Source organism: Scyliorhinus torazame, chromosome 3, assembly GCF_047496885.1.
Source record: "Scyliorhinus torazame isolate Kashiwa2021f chromosome 3, sScyTor2.1, whole genome shotgun sequence".
NCBI classification, from domain to species: domain Eukaryota; kingdom Metazoa; phylum Chordata; class Chondrichthyes; order Carcharhiniformes; family Scyliorhinidae; genus Scyliorhinus; species Scyliorhinus torazame.
Window position 1 is genome coordinate 716,549 of NC_092709.1, and position 19,123 is coordinate 735,671.

The following is a 19,123-nucleotide window of genomic DNA, read 5'->3' on the forward strand; positions in this document are numbered from 1 at the left end:
GACCCGGAGCACGGCGTTCCGTCGGGAACACTGAGCACGGCGTTCCGTCGGGAACCCGGAGCATGGCGTTCCGTCCGGCACCCGGAGCACGGCGTTCCGTCGGGGACACGGAGCACGGCGTTCCGTCGGGGACCCGGAGCACGGCGTTCCGTCGGGGACCCGGAGCACGGCGTTCCGTCGGGGACCTGGAGCACGGCGTTCCGTCGGGGACCCGGAGCACGGCGTTCCGTCGGGGACCCGGAGCACGGCGTTCCGTCGGGGACCCGGAGCACGGCGTTCCGTCGGGGACCCGGAGCACGGCGTTCCGTCGGGGACCCGGAGCACGGCGTTCCGTCGGGGACCCGGAGCACGGCGTTCCGTCGGGGACCCGGAGCACGGCGTTCCGTCGGGAACACTGAGCACGGCGTTCCGTCGGGAACCCGGAGCACGGCGTTCTGTCCGGCACCCGCAGCACGGCGTTCCGTCGGGGACCCGGAGCACGGCGTTCCGTCGGGGACCCGGAGCACGGCGTTCCGTCGGGGACCCGGAGCACGGCGTTCCGTCGGGGACCCGGAGCACGGCGTTCCGTCGGGGACCCGGAGCACGGCGTTCCGTCGGGGACCCGGAGCACGGCGTTCCGTCGGGGACCCGGAGCACGGCGTTCCGTCGGGGACCCGGAGCACGGCGTTCCGTCGGGAACACTGAGCACGGCGTTCCGTCGGGAACCCGGAGCACGGCGTTCTGTCCGGCACCCGCAGCACGGCGTTCCGTCGGGGACCCAGAGCACGGCGTTCCGTCGGGAACACTGAGCACGGCGTTCCGTCGGGGACCCGGAGCACGGCGTTCCGTCGGGGACCCGGAGCACGGCGTTCCGTCGGGAACACTGAGCACGGCGTTCCGTCGGGAACCCGGAGCACGGCGTTCTGTCCGGCACCCGCAGCACGGCGTTCCGTCGGGGACCCGGAGCACGGCGTTCCGTCGGGGACCCGGAGCACGGCGTTCCGTCGGGAACCCGGAGCACGGCGTTCTGTCCGGCACCCGCAGCACGGCGTTCCGTCGGGGACCCGGAGCACGGCGTTCCGTCGGGAACCCGGAGCACGGCGTTCCGTCGGGGACCCGGAGCACGGCGTTCCGTCGGGGACCCGGAGCACGGCGTTCCGTCGGGGACACGGAGCACGGCGTTCTGTCCGGGACCCGGAGCACGGCGTTCCGTCGGGGACCCGGAGCACGGCGTTCCGTCGGGGACCCGGAGCACGGCGTTCCGTCGGGGACACGGAGCACGGCGTTCTGTCCGGCACCCGCAGCACGGCGTTCCGTCGGGGACCCGGAGCACGGCGTTCCGTCGGGAACACTGAGCACGGCGTTCCGTCGGGAACCCGCAGCACGGCGTTCCGTCGGGGAGCCGGAGCGCGGCGTTCCGTCGGGAACACTGAGCACGGCGTTCTGTCCGGCACCCGCAGCACGGCGTTCCGTCGGGGACCCGGAGCACGGCGTTCCGTCGGGGACCCGGAGCACGGCGTTCCGTCGGGGACCCGGAGCACGGCGTTCCGTCGGGGACCCGGAGCACGGCGTTCCGTCGGGTACACTGAGCACGGCGTTCCGTCGGGAACCCGGAGCACGGCGTTCCGTCGGGGACCCGGAGCACGGCGTTCTGTCCGGCACCCGCAGCACGGCGTTCCGTCGGGGACCCGGAGCACGGCGTTCCGTCGGGGACCCGCAGCACGGCGTTCCGTCGGGAACACTGAGCACGGCGTTCCGTCGGGGACCCGGAGCACGGCGTTCCGTCGGGGACCCGGAGCGCGGCGTTCCGTCGGGGACCCGGAGCACGGCGTTCTGTCCGGCACCCGCAGCACGGCGTTCCGTCGGGGACCCGGAGCACGGCGTTCCGTCGGGGACCCGGAGCATGGCGTTCTGTCCGGCACCCGCAGCACGGCGTTCCGTCGGGGACCCGGAGCACGGCGTTCCGTCGGGGACCCGGAGCACGGCGTTCCGTCGGGGACCCGGAGCACGGCGTTCCGTCGGGGACCCGGAGCACGGCGTTCCGTCGGGGACCCGGAGCACGGCGTTCCGTCGGGGACCCGGAGCACGGCGTTCCGTCGGGAACCCGGAGCACGGCGTTCTGTCCGGCACCCGCAGCACGGCGTTCCGTCGGGGACCCGGAGCACGGCGTTCCGTCGGGGACCCGGAGCACGGCGTTCCGTCGGGAACCCGGAGCACGGCGTTCTGTCCGGCACCCGCAGCACGGCGTTCCGTCGGGAACCCGGAGCACGGCGTTCCGTCGGGGACCCGGAGCACGGCGTTCCGTCGGGGACCCGGAGCACGGCGTTCCGTCGGGGACCCGGAGCACGGCGTTCCGTCGGGAACACTGAGCACGGCGTTCCGTCGGGAACCCGGAGCACGGCGTTCCGTCGGGGACCCGGAGCACGGCGTTCTGTCCGGCACCCGCAGCACGGCGTTCCGTCGGGGACCCGGAGCACGGCGTTCCGTCGGGGACCCGCAGCACGGCGTTCCGTCGGGAACACTGAGCACGGCGTTCCGTCGGGGACCCGGAGCACGGCGTTCCGTCGGGGACCCGGAGCGCGGCGTTCCGTCGGGGACCCGGAGCACGGCGTTCTGTCCGGCACCCGCAGCACGGCGTTCTGTCCGGCACCCGCAGCACGGCGTTCCGTCGGGGACCCGGAGCACGGCGTTCCGTCGGGGACCCGGAGCATGGCGTTCTGTCCGGCACCCGCAGCACGGCGTTCCGTCGGGGACCCGGAGCACGGCGTTCCGTCGGGGACCCGCAGCACGGCGTTCCGTCGGGGACCCGGAGCACGGCGTTCCGTCGGGGACCCGGAGCACGGCGTTCCGTCGGGGACCCGGAGCACGGCGTTCCGTCGGGGACCCGGAGCACGGCGTTCCGTCGGGAACCCGGAGCACGGCGTTCTGTCCGGCACCCGCAGCACGGCGTTCCGTCGGGGACCCGGAGCACGGCGTTCCGTCGGGGACCCGGAGCACGGCGTGCCGTCGGGAACCCGGAGCACGGCGTTCTGTCCGGCACCCGCAGCACGGCGTTCCGTCGGGGACCCGGAGCACGGCGTTCCGTCGGGAACCCGGAGCACGGCGTTCCGTCGGGAACCCGGAGCACGGCGTTCTGTCCGGCACCCGCAGCACGGCGTTCCGTCGGGGACCCGGAGCACGGCGTTCCGTCGGGAACACTGAGCACGGCGTTCCGTCGGGAACCCGGAGCACGGCGTTCCGTCGGGGACCCGGAGCACGGCGTTCCGTCGGGAACACTGAGCACGGCGTTCCGTCGGGGACCCGGAGCACGGCGTTCCGTCGGGAACACTGAGCACGGCGTTCCGTCGGGAACCCGGAGCACGGCGTTCTGTCCGGCACCCGCAGCACGGCGTTCCGTCGGGGACCCGGAACACGGCGTTCCGTCGGGAACACTGAGCACGGCGTTCCGTCGGGGGACACGGAGCACGGCGTTCCGTCGGGGACACGGAGCACGGCGTTCCGTCGGGAACACTGAGCACGGCGTTCCGTCGGGGACACGGAGCACGGCGTTCCGTCGGGAACACTGAGCACGGCGTTCCGTCGGGGACCCGGAGCACGGCGTTCCGTCGGGAACCCGGAGCACGGCGTTCCGTCGGGGACCCGGAGCACGGCGTTCCGTCGGGGACCCGGAGCACGGCGTTCCGTCGGGGACCCGGAGCACGGCGTTCCGTCGGGGACCCTGAGCACGGCGTTCCGTCGGGGACCCGGAGCACGGCGTTCCGTCGGGAACACGGAGCACGGCGTTCTGTCGGCGACCCGGAGCACGGCGTTCCGTCGGGGACCCGGAGCACGGCGTTCCGTCGGGGACACGGAGCACGGCGTTCTGTCCGGGACCCGGAGCACGGCGTTCCGTCGGGGACCCGGAGCACGGCGTTCCGTCGGGGACCCGGAGCACGGCGTTCCGTCGGGGACACGGAGCACGGCGTTCTGTCCGGCACCCGCAGCACGGCGTTCCGTCGGGGACCCGGAGCACGGCGTTCCGTCGGGAACACTGAGCACGGCGTTCCGTCGGGAACCCGCAGCACGGCGTTCCGTCGGGGACCCGGAGCGCGGCGTTCCGTCGGGAACACTGAGCACGGCGTTCTGTCCGGCACCCGCAGCACGGCGTTCCGTCGGGGACCCGGAGCACGGCGTTCCGTCGGGGACCCGGAGCACGGCGTTCCGTCGGGGACCCGGAGCACGGCGTTCCGTCGGGGACCCGGAGCACGGCGTTCCGTCGGGAACACTGAGCACGGCGTTCCGTCGGGAACCCGGAGCACGGCGTTCCGTCGGGGACCCGGAGCACGGCGTTCTGTCCGGCACCCGCAGCACGGCGTTCCGTCGGGGACCCGCAGCACGGCGTTCCGTCGGGGACCCGGAGCACGGCGTTCCGTCGGGGACACCGCGCGCGGCGTTCCGTCGGGGATCCGCAGCACGGCGTTCTGTCCGGCACCCGCAGCACGGCGTTCCGTCGGGGACCCGGAGCACGGCGTTCCGTCGGGGACCCGGAGCACGGCGTTCCGTCGGGGACCCGGAGCACGGCGTTCCGTCGGGGACCCGGAGCACGGCGTTCCGTCGGGGACCCGGAGCACGGCGTTCCGTCGGGAACCCGGAGCACGGCGTTCCGTCGGGGACCCGGAGCACGGCGTTCTGTCCGGCACCCGCAGCACGGCGTTCCGTCGGGAACACTGAGCACGGCGTCCCGTCGGGAACCCGCAGCACGGCGTTCTGTCCGGCACCCGCAGCACGGCGTTCCGTCGGGAACACTGAGCACGGCGTTCCGTCGGGGACACGGAGCACGGCGTTCTGTCCGGCACCCGCAGCACGGCGTTCCGTCGGGAACACTGAGCACGGCGTTCCGTCGGGGACCCGGAGCACGGCGTTCTGTCCGGCACCCGGAGCACGGCGTTCCGTCGGGGACCCGGAGCACGGCGTTCTGTCCGGCACCCGGAGCACGGCGTTCCGTCGGGGACCCGGAGCACGGCGTTCCGTCGGGGACCCGGAGCACGGCGTTCCGTCGGGAACACTGAGCACGGCGTTCCGTCGGGAACCCGGAGCACGGCGTTCCGTCGGGGACCCGGAGCACGGCGTTCCGTCGGGGACCCGGAGCACGGCGTTCCGTCGGGGACCCGGAGCACGGCGTTCCGTCGGGGACCCGGAGCACGGCGTTCCGTCGGGGACCCGGAGCACGGCGTTCCGTCGGGGACCCGGAGCACGGCGTTCCGTCGGGGACCCGGAGCACGGCGTTCCGTCGGGGACCCGGAGCACGGCGTTCCGTCGGGGACCCGGAGCACGGCGTTCCGTCGGGGACCCGGAGCACGGCGTTCCGTCGGGGACCCGGAGCACGGCGTTCCGTCGGGGACCCGGAGCACGGCGTTCCGTCGGGGACCCGGAGCACGGCGTTCCGTCGGGGACCCGGAGCACGGCGTTCCGTCGGGGACCCGGAGCACGGCGTTCCGTCGGGGACCCGGAGCACGGCGTTCCGTCGGGGACCCGGAGCACGGCGTTCCGTCGGGGACCCGGAGCACGGCGTTCCGTCGGGGACCCGGAGCACGGCGTTCCGTCGGGGACCCGGAGCACGGCGTTCCGTCGGGGACCCTGAGCACGGCGTTCCGTCGGGGACCCTGAGCACGGCGTTCCGTCGGGGACCCGGAGCACGGCGTTCCGTCGGGAACACGGAGCACGCCGTTCTGTCGGCGACCCGGAGCACGGCGTTCCGTCGGGGACCCGGAGCACGGCGTTCCGTCGGGGACACGGAGCACGGCGTTCTGTCCGGGACCCGGAGCACGGCGTTCCGTCGGGGACCCGGAGCACGGCGTTCCGTCGGGGACCCGGAGCACGGCGTTCCGTCGGGGACACGGAGCACGGCGTTCTGTCCGGCACCCGCAGCACGGCGTTCCGTCGGGGACCCGGAGCACGGCGTTCCGTCGGGAACACGCAGCACGGCGTTCCGTCGGGAACCCGCAGCACGGCGTTCCGTCGGGGACCCGGAGCGCGGCGTTCCGTCGGGAACACTGAGCACGGCGTTCTGTCCGGCACCCGCAGCACGGCGTTCCGTCGGGGACCCGGAGCACGGCGTTCCGTCGGGGACCCGGAGCACGGCGTTCCGTCGGGGACCCGGAGCACGGCGTTCCGTCGGGGACCCGGAGCACGGCGTTCCGTCGGGAACACTGAGCACGGCGTTCCGTCGGGAACCCGGAGCACGGCGTTCCGTCGGGGACCCGGAGCACGGCGTTCTGTCCGGCACCCGCAGCACGGCGTTCCGTCGGGGACCCGCAGCACGGCGTTCCGTCGGGGACCCGCAGCACGGCGTTCCGTCGGGGACCCGGAGCACGGCGTTCCGTCGGGGACACCGCGCGCGGCGTTCCGTCGGGGATCCGCAGCACGGCGTTCTGTCCGGCACCCGCAGCACGGCGTTCCGTCGGGGACCCGGAGCACGGCGTTCCGTCGGGGACCCGGAGCACGGCGTTCCGTCGGGGACCCGGAGCACGGCGTTCCGTCGGGGACCCGGAGCACGGCGTTCCGTCGGGAACCCGGAGCACGGCGTTCCGTCGGGGACCCGGAGCACGGCGTTCTGTCCGGCACCCGCAGCACGGCGTTCCGTCGGGAACACTGAGCACGGCGTCCCGTCGGGAACCCGCAGCACGGCGTTCTGTCCGGCACCCGCAGCACGGCGTTCCGTCGGGAACACTGAGCACGGCGTTCCGTCGGGGACACGGAGCACGGCGTTCTGTCCGGCACCCGCAGCACGGCGTTCCGTCGTGAACACTGAGCACGGCGTTCCGTCGGGGACCCGGAGCACGGCGTTCTGTCCGGCACCCGGAGCACGGCGTTCCGTCGGGGACCCGGAGCACGGCGTTCTGTCCGGCACCCGGAGCACGGCGTTCCGTCGGGGACCCGGAGCACGGCGTTCCGTCGGGGACCCGGAGCACGGCGTTCCGTCGGGGACCCGGAGCACGGCGTTCCGTCGGGAACACTGAGCACGGCGTTCCGTCGGGAACCCGGAGCACGGCGTTCCGTCGGGGACCCGGAGCACGGCGTTCCGTCGGGGACCCGGAGCATGGCGTTCCGTCGGGGACCCGGAGCACGGCGTTCCGTCGGGGACCCGGAGCACGGCGTTCCGTCGGGGACCCGGAGCACGGCGTTCCGTCGGGGACCCGGAGCACGGCGTTCCGTCGGGGACCCGGAGCACGGCGTTCCGTCGGGGACCCGGAGCACGGCGTTCCGTCGGGGACCCGGAGCACGGCGTTCCGTCGGGGACCCGGAGCACGGCGTTCCGTCGGGGACCCGGAGCATGGCGTTCCGTCGGGGACCCGGAGCACGGTGTTCCGTCGGGGACCCGGAGCACGGCGTTCCGTCGGGGACCCGGAGCACGGCGTTCCGTCGGGGACCCGGAGCACGGCGTTCCGTCGGGGACCCGGAGCACGGCGTTCCGTCGGGGACCCGGAGCGCGGCGTTCCGTCGGGGACCCGGAGCGCGGCGTTCCGTCGGGGACCCGGAGCGCGGCGTTCTGTCCGGCACCCGCAGCACGGCGTTCCGTCGGGGACCCGGAGCGCGGCGTTCCGTCGGGAACACGGAGCGCGGCGTTCCGTCGGGGACCCGCAGCACGGCGTTCCGTCGGGAACACTGAGCACGGCGTTCCGTCGGGAACCCGGAGCACGGCGTTCCGTCGGGAACCCGCAGCACGGCGTTCCGTCGGGGACCCGGAGCGCGGCGTTCCGTCGGGAACACGGAGCGCGGCGTTCCGTCGGGGACACGGAGCACGGCGTTCTGTCCGGCACCCGCAGCACGGCGTTCCGTCGGGGACCCGGAGCACGGCGTTCCGTCGGGGACCCGGAGCACGGCGTTCCGTCGGGAACACTGAGCACGGCGTTCCGTCGGGGACACGGAGCACGGCGTTCTGTCCGGCACCCGCAGCACGGCGTTCCGTCGGGAACACTGAGCACGGCGTTCCGTCGGGAACCCGGAGCACGGCGTTCCGTCGGGAACCCGCAGCACGGCGTTCCGTCGGGAACCCGGAGCACGGCGTTCCGTCGGGAACACGGAGCACGGCGTTCCGTCGGGGACACGGAGCACGGCGTTCTGTCCGGCACCCGCAGCACGGCGTTCCGTCGGGGACCCGGAGCACGGCGTTCCGTCGGGGACCCGGAGCACGGCGTTCCGTCGGGAACACTGAGCACGGCGTTCCGTCGGGGACACGGAGCACGGCGTTCCGTCGGGGACCCGCACCACGGCGTTCCGTCGGGGACCCGGAGCACGGCGTTCTGTCCGGCACCCGCAGCACGGCGTTCCGTCGGGGACCCGGAGCACGGCGTTCCGTCGGGGACCCGGAGCACGGCGTTCCGTCGGGGACCCGGAGCACGGCGTTCCGTCGGGAACACTGAGCACGGCGTTCTGTCCGGCACCCGCAGCACGGCGTTCCGTCGGGGACCCGGAGCACGGCGTTCCGTCGGGGACCCGGAGCACGGCGTTCCGTCGGGGACCCGGAGCACGGCGTTCCGTCGGGAACACTGAGCACGGCGTTCCGTCGGGAACCCGGAGCACGGCGTTCCGTCGGGGACCCGCACCACGGCGTTCCGTCGGGGACCCGGAGCACGGCGTTCTGTCCGGCACCCGCAGCACGGCGTTCCGTCGGGGACCCGGAGCACGGCGTTCCGTCGGGGACCCGGAGCACGGCGTTCCGTCGGGGACCCGGAGCACGGCGTTCCGTCGGGGACCCGGAGCACGGCGTTCCGTCGGGGACCCGGAGCACGGCGTTCCGTCGGGGACCTGGAGCACGGCGTTCCGTCGGGGACCCGGAGCACGGCGTTCCGTCGGGAACACTGAGCACGGCGTTCCGTCGGGAACCCGGAGCACGGCGTTCCGTCGGGGACCCGGAGCACGGCGTTCTGTCCGGCACCCGCAGCACGGCGTTCCGTCGGGGACCCGGAGCTCGGCGTTCCGTCGGGGACCCGGAGCACGGCGTTCCGTCGGGGACCCGGAGCACGGCGTTCCGTCGGGAACCCGGAGCACGGCGTTCTGTCCGGCACCCGCAGCACGGCGTTCCGTCGGGAACACTGAGCACGGCGTTCCGTCGGGAACCCGGAGCACGGCGTTCTGTCCGGCACCCGCAGCACGGCGTTCCGTCGGGAACACTGAGCACGGCGTTCCGTCGGGGACCCGCAGCACGGCGTTACGTCGGGAACACTGAGCACGGCGTTCCGTCGGGGACCCGGAGCACGGCGTTCCGTCGGGAACACTGAGCACGGCGTTCCGTCGGGGACCCGGAGCACGGCGTTCCGTCGGGAACACTGAGCACGGCGTTCCGTCGGGGACCCGGAGCACGGCGTTCCGTCGGGGACCCGGAGCACGGCGTTCCGTCGGGGACCCGGAGCACGGCGTTCCGTCGGGGACCCGCAGCACGGCGTTCCGTCGGGGACCCGGAGCACGGCGTTCCGTCGGGGACCCGCAGCACGGCGTTCCGTCGGGGACCCGCAGCACGGCGTTCCGTCGGGAACCCGGAGCACGGCGTTCCGTCGGGGACCCGGAGCACGGCGTTCCGTCGGGGACCCGGAGCACGGCGTTCCGTCGGGGACCCGGAGCACGCCGTTCCGTCGGGAACCCGGAGCACGGCGTTCTGTCCGGCACCCGGAGCACGGCGTTCCGTCGGGGACCCGGACCACGGCGTTCCGTCGGGGACCCGGAGCACGGCGTTCCGTCGGGGACACGGAGCACGGCGTTCTGCCGGGGACCCGGAGCACGGCGTTCCGTCGGGGACCCGGAGCACGGCGTTCCGTCGGGGATCCGGAGCACGGCGTTCTGTCCGGCACCCGCAGCACGGCGTTCCGTCGGGGACCCGGAGCACGGCGTTCCGTCGGGGACCCGGAGCGCGGCGTTCCGTCGGGGACCCGGAGCACGGCGTTCTGTCCGGCACCCGGAGCACGGCGTTCCGTCGGGGACCCGGAGCACGGCGTTCTGCCGGGGACCCGGAGCACGGCGTTCCGTCGGGGACCCGGAGCACGGCGTTCCGTCGGGGATCCGGAGCACGGCGTTCTGTCCGGCACCCGGAGCACGGCGTTCCGTCGGGGACCCGGAGCACGGCGTTCCGTCGGGGACCCGGAGCACGGCGTTCCGTCGGGGACCCGGAGCACGGCGTTCCGTCGGGAACACTGAGCACGGCGTTCCGTCGGGAACCCGGAGCACGGCGTTCCGTCGGGGACCCGGAGCACGGCGTTCCGTCGGGGACCCGGAGCATGGCGTTCCGTCGGGGACCCGGAGCACGGCGTTCCGTCGGGGACCCGGAGCACGGCGTTCCGTCGGGGACCCGGAGCACGGCGTTCCGTCGGGGACCCGGAGCACGGCGTTCCGTCGGGGACCCGGAGCGCGGCGTTCCGTCGGGGACCCGGAGCGCGGCGTTCCGTCGGGGACCCGGAGCGCGGCGTTCTGTCCGGCACCCGCAGCACGGCGTTCCGTCGGGGACCCGGAGCGCGGCGTTCCGTCGGGAACACGGAGCGCGGCGTTCCGTCGGGGACCCGCAGCACGGCGTTCCGTCGGGAACACTGAGCACGGCGTTCCGTCGGGAACCCGGAGCACGGCGTTCCGTCGGGAACCCGCAGCACGGCGTTCCGTCGGGGACCCGGAGCGCGGCGTTCCGTCGGGAACACGGAGCGCGGCGTTCCGTCGGGGACACGGAGCACGGCGTTCTGTCCGGCACCCGCAGCACGGCGTTCCGTCGGGGACCCGGAGCACGGCGTTCCGTCGGGGACCCGGAGCACGGCGTTCCGTCGGGAACACTGAGCACGGCGTTCCGTCGGGGACACGGAGCACGGCGTTCTGTCCGGCACCCGCAGCACGGCGTTCCGTCGGGAACACTGAGCACGGCGTTCCGTCGGGAACCCGGAGCACGGCGTTCCGTCGGGAACCCGCAGCACGGCGTTCCGTCGGGAACCCGGAGCACGGCGTTCCGTCGGGAACACGGAGCACGGCGTTCCGTCGGGGACACGGAGCACGGCGTTCTGTCCGGCACCCGCAGCACGGCGTTCCGTCGGGGACCCGGAGCACGGCGTTCCGTCGGGGACCCGGAGCACGGCGTTCCGTCGGGAACACTGAGCACGGCGTTCCGTCGGGGACACGGAGCACGGCGTTCCGTCGGGGACCCGCACCACGGCGTTCCGTCGGGGACCCGGAGCACGGCGTTCTGTCCGGCACCCGCAGCACGGCGTTCCGTCGGGGACCCGGAGCACGGCGTTCCGTCGGGGACCCGGAGCACGGCGTTCCGTCGGGGACCCGGAGCACGGCGTTCCGTCGGGAACACTGAGCACGGCGTTCTGTCCGGCACCCGCAGCACGGCGTTCCGTCGGGGACCCGGAGCACGGCGTTCCGTCGGGGACCCGGAGCACGGCGTTCCGTCGGGGACCCGGAGCACGGCGTTCCGTCGGGAACACTGAGCACGGCGTTCCGTCGGGAACCCGGAGCACGGCGTTCCGTCGGGGACCCGCACCACGGCGTTCCGTCGGGGACCCGGAGCACGGCGTTCTGTCCGGCACCCGCAGCACGGCGTTCCGTCGGGGACCCGGAGCACGGCGTTCCGTCGGGGACCCGGAGCACGGCGTTCCGTCGGGGACCCGGAGCACGGCGTTCCGTCGGGGACCCGGAGCACGGCGTTCCGTCGGGGACCCGGAGCACGGCGTTCCGTCGGGGACCTGGAGCACGGCGTTCCGTCGGGGACCCGGAGCACGGCGTTCCGTCGGGAACACTGAGCACGGCGTTCCGTCGGGAACCCGGAGCACGGCGTTCCGTCGGGGACCCGGAGCACGGCGTTCTGTCCGGCACCCGCAGCACGGCGTTCCGTCGGGGACCCGGAGCTCGGCGTTCCGTCGGGGACCCGGAGCACGGCGTTCCGTCGGGGACCCGGAGCACGGCGTTCCGTCGGGAACCCGGAGCACGGCGTTCTGTCCGGCACCCGCAGCACGGCGTTCCGTCGGGAACACTGAGCACGGCGTTCCGTCGGGAACCCGGAGCACGGCGTTCTGTCCGGCACCCGCAGCACGGCGTTCCGTCGGGAACACTGAGCACGGCGTTCCGTCGGGGACCCGCAGCACGGCGTTCCGTCGGGAACACTGAGCACGGCGTTCCGTCGGGGACCCGGAGCACGGCGTTCCGTCGGGAACACTGAGCACGGCGTTCCGTCGGGGACCCGGAGCACGGCGTTCCGTCGGGAACACTGAGCACGGCGTTCCGTCGGGGACCCGGAGCACGGCGTTCCGTCGGGGACCCGGAGCACGGCGTTCCGTCGGGGACCCGGAGCACGGCGTTCCGTCGGGGACCCGCAGCACGGCGTTCCGTCGGGGACCCGGAGCACGGCGTTCCGTCGGGGACCCGCAGCACGGCGTTCCGTCGGGGACCCGCAGCACGGCGTTCCGTCGGGAACCCGGAGCACGGCGTTCCGTCGGGGACCCGGAGCACGGCGTTCCGTCGGGGACCCGGAGCACGGCGTTCCGTCGGGGACCCGGAGCACGCCGTTCCGTCGGGAACCCGGAGCACGGCGTTCTGTCCGGCACCCGGAGCACGGCGTTCCGTCGGGGACCCGGACCACGGCGTTCCGTCGGGGACCCGGAGCACGGCGTTCCGTCGGGGACACGGAGCACGGCGTTCTGCCGGGGACCCGGAGCACGGCGTTCCGTCGGGGACCCGGAGCACGGCGTTCCGTCGGGGATCCGGAGCACGGCGTTCTGTCCGGCACCCGCAGCACGGCGTTCCGTCGGGGACCCGGAGCACGGCGTTCCGTCGGGGACCCGGAGCGCGGCGTTCCGTCGGGGACCCGGAGCACGGCGTTCTGTCCGGCACCCGCAGCACGGCGTTCCGTCGGGGACCCGGAGCACGGCGTTCTGCCGGGGACCCGGAGCACGGCGTTCCGTCGGGGACCCGGAGCACGGCGTTCCGTCGGGGATCCGGAGCACGGCGTTCTGTCCGGCACCCGCAGCACGGCGTTCCGTCGGGGACCCGGAGCACGGCGTTCCGTCGGGGACCCGGAGCACGGCGTTCCGTCGGGGACCCGGAGCACGGCGTTCCGTCGGGGACCCGGAGCACGGCGTTCCGTCGGGGACCCGGAGCGCGGCGTTCCGTCGGGGACCCGGAGCACGGCGTTCCGTCGGGGACCCGGAGCGCGGCGTTCTGTCCGGCACCCGCAGCACGGCGTTCCGTCGGGAACACTGAGCACGGCGTTCCGTCGGGAACCCGGAGCACGGCGTTCTGTCCGGCACCCGCAGCATGGCGTTCCGTCGGGAACACTGAGCACGGCGTTCCGTCGGGGACCCGGAGCACGGCGTTCCGTCGGGGACCCGGAGCACGGCGTTCCGTCGGGGACCCGGAGCACGGCGTTCCGTCGGGGACCCGGAGCACGGCGTTCCGTCGGGGACCCGGAGCGCGGCGTTCCGTCGGGGACCCGGAGCGCGGCGTTCCGTCGGGGACCCGGAGCGCGGCGTTCCGTCGGGGACCCGGAGCGCGGCGTTCCGTCGGGGACCCGGAGCGCGGTGTTCCGTCGGGGACCCGGAGCACGCCGTTCCGTCGGGGACCCGGAGCGCGGCGTTCCGTCGGGGACCCGGAGCGCGGCGTTCCGTCGGGGACCCGGAGCGCGGCGTTCTGTCCGGCACCCGCAGCACGGCGTTCCGTCGGGGACCCGGAGCACGGCGTTCCGTCGGGGACCCGGAGCACGGCGTTCCGTCGGGGATCCGGAGCACGGCGTTCTGTCCGGCACCCGCAGCACGGCGTTCCGTCGGGGACCCGGAGCACGGCGTTCCGTCGGGGACCCGGAGCACGGCGTTCCGTCGGGGACCCGGAGCGCGGCGTTCTGTCCGGCACCCGCAGCACGGCGTTCCGTCGGGAACACTGAGCACGGCGTTCCGTCGGGGACCCGGAGCACGGCGTTCCGTCGGGGACCCGGAGCACGGCGTTCCGTCGGGAACCCGGAGCACGGCGTTCCGTCGGGAACCCGGAGCACGGCGTTCTGTCCGGCACCCGCAGCACGGCGTTCCGTCGGGAACCCGGAGCACGGCGTTCTGTCCGGCACCCGCAGCACGGCGTTCCGTCGGGAACACTGAGCACGGCGTTCCGTCGGGAACACTGAGCACGGCGTTCCGTCGGGGACCCGGAGCACGGCGTTCCGTCGGGAACACTGAGCACGGCGTTCCGTCGGGGACCCGGAGCACGGCGTTCCGTCGGGGACCCGGAGCACGGCGTTCCGTCGGGGACCCGGAGCACGGCGTTCCGTCGGGGACCCGGAGCACGGCGTTCCGTCGGGGACCCGGAGCGCGGCGTTCCGTCGGGGACCCGGAGCGCGGCGTTCCGTCGGGGACCCGGAGCGCGGCGTTCCGTCGGGGACCCGGAGCGCGGCGTTCCGTCGGGGACCCGGAGCGCGGCGTTCCGTCGGGGACCCGGAGCGCGGCGTTCCGTCGGGGACCCGGAGCACGGCGTTCTGTCCGGCACCCGCAGCACGGCGTTCCGTCGGGGACCCGGAGCACGGCGTTCTGTCGGGGACCCGGAGCACGGCGTTCCGTCGGGGACCCGGAGCACGGCGTTCCGTCGGGGATCCGGAGCACGGCGTTCTGTCCGGCACCCGCAGCACGGAGTTCCGTCGGGGACCCGGAGCGCGGCGTTCCGTCGGGGACCCGGAGCGCGGCGTTCCGTCGGGGACCCGGAGCGCGGCGTTCCGTCGGGGACCCGGAGCATGGCGTTCTGTCCGGCACCCGCAGCACGGCGTTCCGTCGGGAACACTGAGCACGGCGTTCCGTCGGGAACCCGGAGCACGGCGTTCTGTCCGGCACCCGCAGCACGGCGTTCCGTCGGGAACACTGAGCACGGCGTTCCGTCGGGGACACGGAGCACGGCGTTCCGTCGGGGACACGGAGCGCGGCGTTCCGTCGGGGACCCGGAGCACGGCGTTCCGTCGGGGACCCGGAGCACGGTGTTCCGTCGGGGACCCGGAGCACGGCGTTCCGTCCGGTACCCGGAGCACGGCGTTCCGTCGGGGACCCGGAGCATGGCGTTCCGTCGGGAACCCGGAGCACGGCGTTCCGTCGGGGACCCGGAGCACGGCGTTCCGTCGGGGACCCGGAGCACGGCGTTCTGTCCGGCACCCGCAGCACGGCGTTCCGTCGGGGACCCGGAGCACGGTGTTCCGTCGGGGACCCGGAGCACGGCGTTCCGTCGGGGACCCGGAGCACGGCGTTCCGTCGGGGACCCGGAGCACGGCGTTCCGTCGGGGACACGGAGCACGGCGTTCCGTCGGGGACCCGGAGCACGGCGTTCCGTCGGGGACCCGGAGCACGGCGTTCCGTCGGGGACCCGGAGCACGGCGTTCCGTCGGGGACCCGGAGCACGGCGTTCCGTCGGGGACCCGGAGCACGGCGTTCCGTCGGGGACCCGGAGCACGGCGTTCCGTCGGGGACCCGGAGCACGGCGTTCCGTCGGGAACCCGGAGCACGGCGTTCCGTCGGGGACCCGGAGCACGGCGTTCCGTCGGGGACCCGGAGCACGGCGTTCCGTCGGGGACCCGGAGCACGGCGTTCCGTCGGGGACCCGGAGCGCGGCGTTCCGTCGGGGACCCGGAGCGCGGCGTTCCGTCGGGGACCCGGAGCGCGGCGTTCCGTCGGGGACCCGGAGCGCGGCGTTCCGTCGGGGACCCGGAGCGCGGCGTTCCGTCGGGGACCCGGAGCGCGGCGTTCCGTCGGGGACACGGAGCACGGCGTTCTGTCCGGCACCCGCAGCACGGCGTTCCGTCGGGAACACTGAGCACGGCGTTCCGTCGGGAACCCGGAGCACGGCGTTCTGTCCGGCACCCGGAGCACGGCGTTCCGTCGGGGACCCGGAGCACGGCGTTCCGTCGGGGACCCGGAGCACGGCGTTCCGTCGGGGACCCGGAGCACGGCGTTCCGTCGGGGACCCGGAGCACGGCGTTCCGTCGGGGACCCGCAGCATGGCGTTCCGTCGGGAACCCGCAGCACGGCGTTCCGTCGGGGACCCGGAGCACGGCGTTCCGTCGGGGACCCGGAGCACGGCGTTCCGTCGGGGACCCGGAGCACGGCGTTCCGTCGGGGACCCGGAGCACGGCGTTCCGTCGGGAACACTGAGCACGGCGTTCCGTCGGGAACCCGGAGCACGCCGTTCCGTCGGGGACCCGGAGCACGGCGTTCCGTCGGGGACCCGGAGCACGGCGTTCCGTCGGGGACCCGGAGCACGGCGTTCCGTCGGGAACACTGAGCACGGCGTTCCGTCGGGGACCCGGAGCACGGCGTTCCGTCGGGGACCTGGAGCACGGCGTTCTGTCCGGCACCCGCAGCACGGCGTTCCGTCGGGGACCCGGAGCACGGCGTTCCGTCGGGGACCCGGAGCACGGCGTTCCGTCGGGGACCCGGAGCACGGCGTTCTGTCCGGCCTCCGGCTCCGGCCACAATTGTCGACTGATGCACGATTCTCCGCCTAATCGCGTTTGCCGATTCCGGTGTTGGCCGATTGAGAATCGCGCCCTCTATGTTTTCAAGAAGCAGTTAGGTATAGCAGGTGGGGCGTAGGGGATCAGGTGATATGCCTCGTAGAGATGGTATTGATGTGGCTGGTCCAGTTCAGATTTTTGTCAGTGGTAACCTTTAGGTTGTTGATGGTGGGGGATTCAGCGATGGTCATGCCATTGAACGTTGAGGGCTAATGGTTAGATTCTCTTTTATTTGGAGATGGTCATTGCCTGGCACTTGTGTGGCATGAATGTTATTATTGAATGTGAATGATTTTCCAAGATGTCCCAGTTTTGCTGCAGTGCATCTTGTCCATGTCATTAAGGCACACTTTTATTTAACTATTGAATCGTGTTGCGTAAATATGCTTCCTTTAAGTTAATACAGTAACAGGATATAGCTATTGAAATTTATATCTTAATTATAATGCTATTTATTTGATCAGGAGATTTACTCCAATACATTGCATTGTGGATTTAGATTAAACATCACCAGACAATTTAACAAAGTGTGAGATTAATATCCTTTACTGTAAATTGTTTATTTGACAGGAGTCGAATCATCATCACTGGAGGGAAGGAAATCTCTCCTCTAGCGCCCGCTGTGATGTCTGTAAGAAGTCATGTAGCTCATCAGAAATGTTATCAGGCATTAGGTGTGAATGGTGTGGGACAACAGTAAGTAAACAGATTGCTCAGCAGAGGTGCCTATTCTTAATGTGCACAGATGATGTATAAACGTTTTGTGTGCCTCTCGGAGTGGAGAGAGACTGGACTATGATTGCTCACCCAGCCATGTTTGCATCTTCTAGTTACTCCTGTTATAAATAAATGACTTGCTTATAATCTGTAAATAATGAATGAATCCTCACTCTGATGTGTAAGTAATAAATTAATACTTCCAACCAGTTGATATATGCGTCTGACTCTCACCTGTAAATAATGGATGAATCCTTCCAATCTTTTTAAAATCGATGAATATTCCTGATCCTGACATGAAAAAAATGATGAAATCTGAATAATTACTGAGTTCTCCCAAACAGTAAATAATTACTGAATTATTCTGAGCTTGACCCATCAATAACCAATTAATTCTACTGACCTCAAATATTAACTTGGAGTAATCTTTAAAGGGCCAGAGTTAAAAATTATTTTTGAATTTCTTCTTGATTTAGTCAATAAACTGACCATTTCCTGCCATTTTATTAATTGAATGTCTTGACTGATTGTTTTTGAAGGGCAAAAGCAATTTTATTTCCTCAGTCTGTGTGGCTCAACCGTTAGAGCAGAGATGGAGTTCAGTAACATGAACAGACTTGTAGTACATGGAACAACCTTCACATTTTCAAAAACAAGTATTTTAGAGTCAGAGAGAGAGTTACAGAGTTTTAACAGCACTGCCCATCATGCCCATGCTGACCAGCAAGCTCCTATTTACTCTCATCCCATTACACAGCACTAGGTCCGTAGCCGTGTCAGCTACTACGTTTCAAGTGCTTATCTAAATACTTCTTAAATGTTTAGGGTTCCCGCCTCTACCACCCTTTCAGGCAGTAAGTTCCAGTTTTGCTTTCATTTATCTTTTTAAACTCAAGAAGTAATTTTATTCTGTATAAAGCTAAAGAAATGCCACCTTCCTTCTCCAGGTTCATGCTGACTGCTACAGTAGCCTCACACCAGAATGCAATTTTGGAAGATTGCAGAACATGATTCTGCCTCCAAATTGTGTGCGTGTATATGCACGCAATTTCAACAATTTCCAATGTTTTCGGATATCGGAAAATGCACAAATGGAACAAGGTAAGCAGGAGAAACCGTTGTATTTCTGTTGTACCAGACAGGAGAGGGGTCAGCACTGCTTTCCGCTTACCACCTGTTCGTAAACAGAAGGTGTTTTGAATTTGTTTTTAGAATAAGCGGCTTCCCAACCCCTCGGTTTTTGCATCATTCAATGTTGCCAATAATCCCACATAAAACTCTTACATATTCAAAACCTGCGGAAAGAAGTGTTTACAACTTTCCACTTTGCATCCACACAGAACAGGGAAGAAAGGGGGACCACGGAAAAGTGGAATATCGGTTTGTGTGAGTTCAGAGTCCAGTGAGGACGTGTAAACATTCGATGGTGGGTGGGCTGAGATCAGTGTTGTAAGATTCACTATTTCAGGTGGCATTGATGCCGCAGGATGAAGTAGGCACGCAGAGATGGCACCGTTCTGTCGGTGATGCTGCAAAACTGGAACTCAGTGAACAAAGAACAAAGAAAAGTACAGCACAGGAACAGGCCCTTCGGCCCTCCAAGCCCGTGCCGACCATGCTGCCCGACTAAACTACAATCTTCTACACTTCCTGGGTCCGTATCCCTCTATTCCCATCCTATTCATGTATTTGTCAAGATGCCCCTTAAACCTTTACCAATGCCTGAAAGGGTGGTAAAGGCAGGAACTCTCACAACATTTAAGAAATTAGATGGGCCAGTGGTCCAACCTGGGCAGTGTTTGCTTCTATGTGGCCGGTTAGTTGGATGTTAAACAGCAGACTGGCTGCACAGCTCAGAAAGGTATTACAATTAAATAAAAGTAACTACAAAGACATGAGGGAGGAGCTGGCCACAGTTGATTAGAAGGGGAGCCTAGCAGG

General features: G+C 69.9%; 1 protein-coding gene across 1 annotated transcript in view; it reads left to right on the forward strand.

The window, feature by feature from the left end:
* Window positions 1-19,123, forward strand: part of LOC140408239 (diacylglycerol kinase theta) — a 267,197-nt gene that overhangs the window by 36,357 nt on the left and 211,717 nt on the right. Inside the window, exons 4-5 of the mRNA XM_072495177.1 lie at window positions 17,036-17,161; window positions 18,130-18,283. Of these exons, the coding sequence (XP_072351278.1) occupies window positions 17,036-17,161; window positions 18,130-18,283 (280 nt within the window). The remainder of the gene's footprint in view (window positions 1-17,035; window positions 17,162-18,129; window positions 18,284-19,123) is intronic.